Below are 10,000 nucleotides of genomic sequence, written 5' to 3'. Positions count from 1 at the left end.
AAGACATACGGTCACGCAGGTTTGTGCAGCCTTGTTGTGGGGTTGGAGGTGGGGAGGATTTTGTGTATTTTTTAATGCTTTGTATAGTTTTTTTTATTTTATTTTTTTTGTACTTTATATCTTTATTTAGTATTTATTTTAGTATTTTGTTTTTTATATTTTTAGCAGTTCTACTTGTGTTATTTTTATTATCATTTTTTTTTTTTTTAGGGGGGTGAAGTCTTGCATACTTTTTTTTATGCAGATGATTGATTATGTTGTGGGTGAAGCTTTGATGTTCCTTATTGATCTGAAATTCTATGATTTTATAAGATTGATATTATTTTTTGGAGTACTAGATGTGTAATTAAATCAACCAATTGCCAAAATGATCTTGAAAATAAACCTTGCAAATATATATTTGCATATGTCTAAATTGGTTTGTGCTCAGTTATTCCAGAGGATCTAATTGCATTTATTTCTCACAGGTACACCCTAAACAAGGTCATGGTCAATGGCGACATTCCTCCTCGGGTCAAGAAAGACGCACACACCATCATCCTGGACTTCATCAGGTCTCGGCCACCTCTTAGAAAGGTAGGTAGGGTGTGAGTGTGTAGGGAAGGGTGGTTTTTATTGTTCTTCTTCTACTTCTTCTTCTACTTCTTCTTCTGTTTTATTCTTCTTCTTCTTCTGCTTCTTCTCCTTTTTCTTCTTCTTCTTCTTCATCTTCTTCTTCTTCTTCTTCTTCTTTTTCTTCTTTATCTTCTTCTTCTAATGTATTTTTTGTAGGGATAGGGGCTACTTTAGGATTCTTCTTCTTCCCATGTTTCTTTTACTCCTTCTTCTACTTCTTCTTTTTCTTTCTTCTTCTTCTTCTTCTTCTTCTTCTCTTTTTTCTTCTTTATTTTGTGTAGGGATAGGGGGCTACTTTTGGTTTCTTGTTCTTCCTATGTTTTTTCCACTTCTTCCTCTCCTTCTGCTTCTTCTTCTTTTTAATAGCAAGGATGCTTTTATATGTATGATGTTTTTAGTTTGTGGAAGTGTGTTCTTTTAATCTTGATATTTCTTTGTCTTCTTTGATGTTCCTTTTGATACTGACAAGAATAGTGAATATGTTAGTAATTTCTTCATCAAAATATTGAAGCGAATCTGACTTATGATAATTACATAAATGTTAGACTGATTATGGTTGGTGAAGCTATTAGTGTAAAAGATTTTCAGTAAGAAAATATATTTCATCAGTCACTAAAAATCACTTTCAAAGTCAAACCTTAACAGAAAAAGAAAACAGTACAGTAGTAAGAGAAGATTTAATTCACCGTAAGTCTTTTCATTTTCATTTGATATTGCAGGAGATTTGATTGAATGAAAAGAGCCAAAGAGTTGGTAACTCATCAAAGATGCAAACTATTCAAAAAACATTCCAAACTTGACTGATCTTGTTTCAGGCATCGGAGCGAAAGCTGTTGCCGCCCCCAAGAAAGATCTCATCTCCCATGGAACTCCTGATGGAGAGCATCAGGAAGGACCACACCCTCAAACACGTCTCAACGCCCACGCGAGCAAGACCCATGTCCAGTGAGTACTGTGGTGGACTTTCTCTGTTTGATTTATTTATTTATTGCATTTATTTATTTTCATTCGTTTTATTTTTACTTTTATTTGATCTTATGTATGGTTTTGTCTCCAGCTGGGGATATTCATATTCATCTGTTTTTTTCATATTTAGCTATGAGTTATTACAGTTTTGTAAATTATGACATGTATGAAGATTTTTGAAGATGTCACAGTGGTGATTTAATTTATTTTTCTTTTATTCTTTTACTTTTTGTAATGGGTTGTTGAGACATCTGCAAATTGTGAATGGGCTTGGTGATGGCTGAAAATGTTATTTTTGATGGGCTGGGAAAGTTGATGAAAAGGGATATAATTGTCCTGTTTGCACTGGGATATCTAACATTTTTATTTTTGTGTGTGTGAGTGCTCTTTGGGAAATACAAACAAACAAACAAAAAAAAAGACAGGGAAGAGTTTTCCATAGTTATCATGATTCTTGCAAAAGAAAATAATACACAGAATACACAGAGTTGGAATCAAACCCAAGAAAAAACCTTTGCAATACTTTTCTATTGCCTTGCCAATGGGAACTCATTAGTGAGAGGGAATGACTTCACCAACATTTGCATAATATTGCTGTTGGTATGTAAGAGTGGATTGAAATTAATACCCATGTGTGATTATTAGCATTCGATATTAGTATTCCACGTCACTGTGGCAACAAACCGCTGATAGTAATTAATGGAGCATTTATTCTTTGGTATCCCATCGGCTACATCCTGTTCAAGCGCAAAGTGATATTTGATAACAGAATTATGTGCAATATGGTTTTATGATATCATACGTTTAACAAGGAATTATCTACTGATCATAAAAGGCAGCAATTGTTGGATGGGATTATTGTGTTTCCCGTAATTTATTAGATACTTAATTTTGTTCTTATTGAATAGATCCTTTCCTTTAAAAGACCTGACATGTATGTGAGGTTTAGAGTTGGTTGTATTTGTGTCTTAAAGAAGAAGTTAAAAAGTCAGTAAGAAAATAAGGAATGTATCTAATGTGTAATTGTTTTATGATTAGACAATAAAGAAAGACATCCAGATAATTGATAGCATATATTTTTTTTTTTCTTAAATTTGCCATCTTTGGTTTATGGATGTAACTTATTTCTTCTCATTTTTTTTTCTTTTAAGAAAATGAAAGAAAAAGGTACTATACACAAAATATCGCTTAAAGGATAAGAATTTCAAAACTTTCATCTTTCAGTAACTGTCTTGTGTATAGTGTATCTCTTCCTGGCCTGTAATTAAGAAAGGGTAGAAAAGGTGACTTTCACAATTGAAATAGGTAATTTCACAATGAAAATGCTCATAGATTTTTCTGTTAAGTGATATAAGTTGCAAAATATCTGCAACAACAAATAAGCAAATAGGAAAAAACAGAATACTAGTGCGACAAAATATCTGCAATAGCATACATTCCTGGAAAGTGTGTTTGTTGAAAACATCCTGTTGATAATGAACTTGGATTGCAGAACTCTGCCTTTTTTCTTTTCTTTTCTTTTTATTATTTTTATGGAAGGCAGCTGTAATACTGAAGATAATGTTACCCTGCTTAAAGTTGTACTTGCATTTGATAATAAAAAAGGAGAGATAGCGAGGAAACACAAGCGGGGAATTTGCAGTGAATGCATTATTTTTTAAATAATTTTCTATGATGCTGAAGAGCTGTGGGAGGGAGATGAGGTTGCAAGGGAACCAAATATGCATTTGCAAGGATTAGAACTTGTAATGGAATTACTTTGTCTTAAAACATGGAAGGGACACACAGTTGAATGAAAGTTATAAATACAGCAATTTTTTTTTGTGAGAGGTTATTTTCTATTTTGAAAAGGAGGTATTTGTATATTTATGAATATTTGTTTGATTTTGAAATGATTAGTATCAGGGTTTTGTTTAATTTGTTTAATTTTTTATTATCTATATGTCTATCTGTGTGTCTTTCTGTCTGTCTGTCTGTGTGCCTACATATACATGTATATTGTATATGTTATACCTACCTATCCTTTCATCTGTCTCTACCTTATTTTCCTAGTATGTATCTTTAGTATGATAGTGACGACTTCTAAGAAGCTGAAAGCCAGAGGTAAGGCAAGACAGCTTCCAAGAACCAGGTAATAACGGTCAAAAGGATAGAAGAAGTAAATGGAAAATAACAATGTTGTTAAGAGGAAGGTAGAAGATGGGGATAGGTGTTGTAAGTAGGGGATAGGTAGATTGGTAGATGGATAGATGGGTAGATGTAAAGTGGAAATTGAAGAAGGGTATGAGGATAAGGAAGAGGTAGATAAGAGAGAGAAAGGAGAGGTAGAAAATAAGAAAGGTGTATTTGAAAACATAAGTTAATGAGAAATTGAAGTATAAAAACTAGCAAATTTAGAATAAACAAGATGAAATCAAGATGTAAAAGAAAATGGACATTTAGAGGAGAAAAAAAAAATATCCTAAGGTAGAAAGAAGCAACTATAACAATATCAACAACAAAACAACAAGCAAAATTGAAAGTAATATGAAACAGAACTTTAGGATATTCTGCAAAAAAGCAAAGTAACACAATAAATATATAGATAGAAATAATGATAATGATGATAGTGGTAATGATAATGATAATAATAATAACAATAACAATGATAATGATAATGAGAATAATAGCAATGATAGAAAAAAAGAGTGTGTATGTGCATAGATATACACACTGTGAATCCTGGTTATGAGGAGGATTTCCCAGGAAGACATGGAAAGCAGAGAAAGGAGGACAAGAAAAGGCAAAGGGTGAAGAACTGGTATTTCTGCCCTTGCTCGCTTTCTAACGACCTGCTCCCTATTTCTTTTTCTTTTCTTTTTTTTTCTTTTTTTTTGGGGGGGGGGGTATTCTGTTATCATTTTGTTGTTGTTATTGTTATTGTCATTTATTTGTTGTTGTTGGCATTTTGTGTGTTGATTTGTTTTTCTTTTATCCTGTTTTTGAGATTGGTTTCGGTGTCTATTTTTTGTTTTTGTTTTTTCGCTCTCCCTTTCCTTCTCCTTCACCATTTTACCCTTCCCCCTCTTCCTCACCCTCACCCTTTTAGCCTTTTCCCTCACCCTTACCATTTCCCTTTCCCTTTCCCTCACAATTTTAACCTTCTTTTCCCTCACCCTCACCCTCACCATTTTAACCTTTTTTCCCCTCCTTCCCTTCCCTCCCTCTCCTCTTCCCAGTCACCCTCACAGCTGGCAAGGTGACCCAAGGTAGCAGGTGTTGAGGCCTGACTAGCGGGTAGCGGCAACGTGACCGGATGGGGGTGAGGGTGGGGAGGGGAGGGGGGGGGAAAGGGGAGAGAGAGGAGGGAGGGGGAAGGGGTAGGATGAGGAAGGGTAGAAGGAGGAAGAGAGGGGCTGGCATTGGGAGAGGAAGGGGAGTGATAGGGATAGGAGGGGAACGAGGGGGGGAGGGATTCTCTTTCCCTCTCCCTCCCTCCCTCACCTCCCTCCCCTCCCTCCTTCCCTCACCTATCTCCCCTCCCTCCTTCCCTCACCTATCTCCCCTCCCTCCCCTTCCCTCCCTCCTTCCTTCCTTCACTTCCCTCCCTCCCTCTCTCCCTCCCTCCCTCCCTCTCTCACTCTCTCTCCCTCCCTCCCTCCCTCCCTCCCTCTCTCACTCTCTCTCCCTCCCTCCCTCCCTCCCTCCCTCCCTCCCTCCCTCCCTCCCTCTCTCTCTCTCTCTCTCTCTCTCCTCTCTCTCTCTCTCTCTCTCCCTCCTCTCTCTCTCTCTCTCCTCTCTCTCTCTCTCTCCTCCTCCCTCCTCCCCTCTCTCTCTCTCTCTCAGTCTCCTCTCTCCTCTCCCCTCCCCTCTCCTCCCCCCTCCCTCTCTCTCTCCTCTCCTCTCCTCCCCCCTCCCTCTCCCTCTCTCTCCTCTCCTCTCCCTCTCTCTCTCTCTCTCTCCTCCCTCCTCTCTCTCTCCTCTCTCTCTCCTCTCTCTCCTCTCCTCTCTCTCCCTCCCTCCCTCCCTCCTCTCCTACATCCCTCCCTCCCTCCCTCCCTCCTCTCCTACATCCCTCCCTCCTCCTATCCTCTCTCCTCTCTCTCTCCCTCTCTCCCTCTCTCCCTCTCTCCCTCTCTCCCTCTCTCCCTCCCTCAGCCAACGTCATCCTCTCCCGTGCTGAGCCTACCATTGTTTTCTGACCATGTGCGTTTTTGGTCAGCGGGCGACACATCCCCTTGAGACCACGCCCACCTCCTTCCGGCCGCTGGGGGAGGAAAGGCGGTAAAAGGTGGGGAGGGTAGAAAGGGAAGGAAAGAGGGAAGAGGGGAGGAAAGGAAGGGAATGGAGAAGAGAAGGGTGGGGGAAGGAGGGAAAAATAGGAAATAGGAAGAAGTAGGAAGAAGGATGGGGGAGAAGAGAGGAGAGGATAAGATGGAAGGAAGGAAGGGAAGGGAATAGAGGAGTGAAAGTGAAATGTAATAAGGAAGAAGAGACGAGAGAAGAGAAAAAAACAGAATAAGATAAGAGAAGAGAAGAGAAGAGAGACATAGGAAGAGAGAAGAGATTAAAAGAAGGCAGGAATAGAGAAAGGGTAAGAGAAGAAAGAAAGTAAAGAAAATCATGAAAAGAAGTGGTGGAAAAGGGGTGAGAAGAGAGAGGAGATAAGTAGGAAGAAGAAAGAAAAGGAAATGATAAAGAAAAGGAGAAAGAAATGAGAGAAGAGAAGAGATACATTACCGTAGAAAGAATAAGAGGAAGAGAAATAGAGAGAACGGGCAAAAAAGAAAAGAAAAGAAGGAAGTCGGGAAGAGAAAGTAGAGATAACTGATAATGCAGGAATAGGGTTAAACGATGATAAATTGTCTTAAATGAAAGGGTTTGACAATGAACAGAGAAGATAAATGACGAAGAATAAAGAGAGAGAGAAAGAGAAAGAGAAAGAGAAAGAGAGAGAGAGAGAGAGAGAGAGAGAGAGAGAGATAGAGATAGAGATAGAGATAGAGATAGAGATAGAGATAGAGAGAGAGAGAGAGAGAGAGAGAGATAGAGATAGAGATAGAGATAGAGATAGAGATAGAGATAGAGATAGAGATAGAGATAGAGATAGAGATAGAGAGAGAGAGAGAGAGAGAGAGAGAGAGAGAGAGAGAGAGAGAGAGAGAGGCTAGGAGAGTACCGTGACGACCCGGAGAAGCAAAAAGAAAAAAAAATTGATTTCAGGAAACCGTTTTCTCTGACTTAAACTTTTCCCGCGTTTATTTACGGGTGGAGATAACGGCAAGGAAGTCTAGTTGTGTGCATGTGTGTGTGTGTGTGTGTGTGTTTGTCTGTGTGGAAGAGTGTGTGACGGAAAGGGCGTGTTTGTGTGTATGTGAGTGGAAGGGTGTGTGTGTTGTGTTTTGTGTTTGTTGTGTTGTTGTGTATACGTTCGTTGTGTGTATGTTTGTTGTGTGTATTTGTATTTTGTTTGCATGTGCGCCTCCATCCATGTGTAATTCCTATCCCATCTGGAAAGTCTTATAACTTTCATATTTTCCAATTTCCACAACGCTTGTTTTTATTTCCCTGTGGATTATTAAACAACGAGACCCGAATCAGCCTCTATGAATCTACATATAATTTCCTCATTTGAAGTTTAACCAGAGCGAAAATTGGCGATAATAAAACGAACAATATGGCGGCGTTATGGCAGTGGTAGCTAATAAGGGAGTTTGGCCGTGACGGATAATTTGCAAATTAGGTTAGCTAATTTTGCTGTTCGGGGGGGGGGGGGGGAATGTTTGTTTATTTGTTTGCTCGTTTGTAATTTATTTGTTGTTGTTGTTGTGGAGATTTTTTTATGGGGGTTGATTTCATTTGTTATTCTGTTTGTGATTTGATTTAAAAAATATTTGTGATTTTTTTTTTTTTTGTTGTCTTTACTAATTTCTTTGTTGTGAGTGGCATTGACTTCTTTGTAAGGAGTGTTAGGGTGGGGGATGGAGTAAGGGGGGGAGGGTAAGAGGGAATTCGATAGATCTCATGAACCGCAATATGTTTACCAACCCCTCCCCCTCCCCTCTCTATGATACACGACCCCCCAACCCCCACACCTTTTCTCTTTCTCCTCCCATCCCCCCCCCCGAACTCCCCCCCTCTCTCCTTCCCCTCACCCTCCCCCAACCCCTTAAGAAATCCCCTCTCACTTCTCCTCCCCTCCCCCTACCTATATCTACCCCCCAAGGAAAGAAAAGTACGGTGACATATTGCCTTTCTCGTGACTCTAGTGACGGCGGTTAAACTCGTGTGCTCTGCCGGTCACGTGTGGCAGGCCAGGTAGGCAGACACGTGGTTTGCGGCAGATGGTTTGTGGGTAGTGGCCGGCGAGGAGGAGGAAAGAGGAGGAAGGAGGAGGAAAAAGTAGAATAAGAAGAAGGAAGGGGAGGGGAGGAAGGAGATGGAACAAGTAGAATAAGAAGAAGGAAGGGGAGGGGAGGAAGGAAGAGGAGAAGGAGAAGAGAGGAGAGGATAGGATAGGATAGGGACGAGCTCTTCGCCCCCCCCTCCCCCGTGCCCCAACATATTGCACCTGTATTGCAGTCGAGTTGATTACTCATGTCTCCGGGATTACCTACCTGTCCCTGTGCGATTGGCTGTTATTGCAAACAGCGGAGAGGAGTGTTGCATGCAGTTGGCCTTCGGGTCTCGTTAGTGCTCTTCGGGAACTGTGGTGTCTTGTATGCAAGGGCAGAGGGGAGAGGGGGGAGGGGGGAGGAAGGAAGGGATGGAAGGGATGGAAGGAGAGGGGAGGGGGAGGGGAGATTAGAGACAAAAAGGAGAAAATAAAGGGTAGAAGAGGAGAGATGGAAAGGGAGAAGGGGGGAGGGGAAGGTAAAAGGGGAAGGAGGAGAGGGAGGAGGTGGGAAAAGGAGAAGAGCAGATAGGAAGAGAAGTCGAGAGAGACGAAAAAGGGGAGAGGGAAGTGTTAGAGGGGACAGAGAGGAGGTAGAAAGAGGGAGAGGGGAGGAGAGGGAGAGGTGAAGGGAAAGTGGAAAGAGGGGAGATGAAAAGAATACAATAATAATCTTATTCTTCTTGTTCGTGCGATTGCAATCTGTCTGGATACGCCTTTTATCAGTCTCTCATGTGAGTGTTTGTGTCTTTGTCTGTCAGTCGGTCTGTCTCAGAGTGAATATGATTTTTTTTTTCATGAGGCGAGATTTATCATTAGAGGATTCGTTATTATAATTATTCTCATTGGAATTACTGGTCATAGCAAAGTTGATTGCAAGTCTTGCTTTGTGAAGTGATCAGTTCTTCCCATTTCCTCCTCTCTCTCTCTCTCTCTCTCTCTCTCTCTCTCTCTCTCTCTCCCTCTCTCCCTCTCTCCCTCTCTCCCTCTCTCCCTCTCTCCCTCTCTCCCTCTCTCCCTCTCTCCCTCCCTCCCTCCCTCCCTCCCGCCCGCCCGCTCTCCCTCCCCTCATTCTCCCTCCCTCCCTCCCTCCCTCCTTATCCCTCCCACCCTCCCACCCTCCCTCCCCCGCTCCTTCTCACGGCTTCTCTCTCGACCTATCCGTCATTCCATCACCAAATGTTTCCTTCTTATCTTGTGGGGACAATCTGTGGCTCTCGCTCGGATTGCATTAGCATAGATTACCAATTCTTCTCTTGCTTTCCGCCATCCGGGTCTTTCGCCCGTACCTTTCTCCCTGTTTTCTCACTCTTTTTTCTGTCTTTACTCTCTCTCTCCTCTCTCTTCTCGCTCTTTTCTGTCTTCTCTCTGTTCTCTCTCTTGTCTCTCTATTCTGTCTTTTCTCTCTTGTCTCTCTATACTCTCTTTTCCCTCTTTTTTCTCTCTCTCTTTTCCCTCTTCTCTCTCTTCTCCCTCCTCTCTCTCTTCTCCTTCTTCTCCCTCTTTATCGTCTTTTAACTCTTTGGTTTCTCTCTAGTTTTTGCTCTCTTTTCGTCTCTCTTTCCCTCTCCCACTCTCCCTTCCCACTTTCCCTCCCTCCTCCCTGCCTTCCGTCCTTACCTATCTCCCTTCCTTCCATTCCTCCCTCTCTTCCAGACTTCACTTCCACCCACACGCCCACTCCACCTACCAATTGCACGCTTGATATCTCAGCTTTATTCCGACCGCGTCAGTGCCACCCACACTCTGCTCTCTCTCTCTCTCTCCTTCTCTCTCTCTCTCTCTCTCTCTCTCTCTCTCTCTCTCTCTCTCTCTCTCTCTCTCTCTCTCTCTCTCTCTCTCTCTCTCTCTCTCTCTCTCTCTCTCTCTCTCTCTCTCTCTCTCTCTCTCTCTTTCCTTCTCTCTCTCTTTCCTTCTCTCTCTCTATCTATCTATCTATCTATCTCTATCTATCTATCTCTATCTATCTCTTTCTATCTCTTTCCCCCCCCCTCTCTCTCTCTCTCTCTCTCTCTCTCTCTCTCTCTCTCTCTCTCTCTCTCTCTC

The 10,000-nt window shown here is 41.6% G+C and overlaps 1 protein-coding gene across 6 annotated transcripts in view; it reads left to right on the top strand.

Moving 5' to 3' along the window:
* spir (spire type actin nucleation factor) overlaps nt 1-10,000 on the top strand; it is a 240,942-nt gene that overhangs the window by 191,469 nt on the left and 39,473 nt on the right. For all 6 annotated transcript variants that reach the window (XM_086543451.1, XM_086543450.1, XM_043038010.2 and 3 more), the window contains exons 6-8: nt 1-19; nt 468-576; nt 1,431-1,560. The exon at nt 1-19 is cut by the window's left edge and continues 115 nt beyond it. In XM_086543451.1, the coding sequence (XP_086399577.1) occupies nt 1-19; nt 468-576; nt 1,431-1,560 (258 nt within the window). The remainder of the gene's footprint in view (nt 20-467; nt 577-1,430; nt 1,561-10,000) is intronic.

The sequence above is a fragment of the Penaeus japonicus genome, unplaced genomic scaffold, assembly GCF_977035675.1.
Source record: "Penaeus japonicus unplaced genomic scaffold, GWHDUDI00000001_assembly GWHDUDI00000013, whole genome shotgun sequence".
NCBI lineage: Eukaryota > Metazoa > Arthropoda > Malacostraca > Decapoda > Penaeidae > Penaeus > Penaeus japonicus.
Note: the sequence above shows the minus strand (reverse complement) of the source record. Positions and strands in the feature narration are given on the sequence as shown.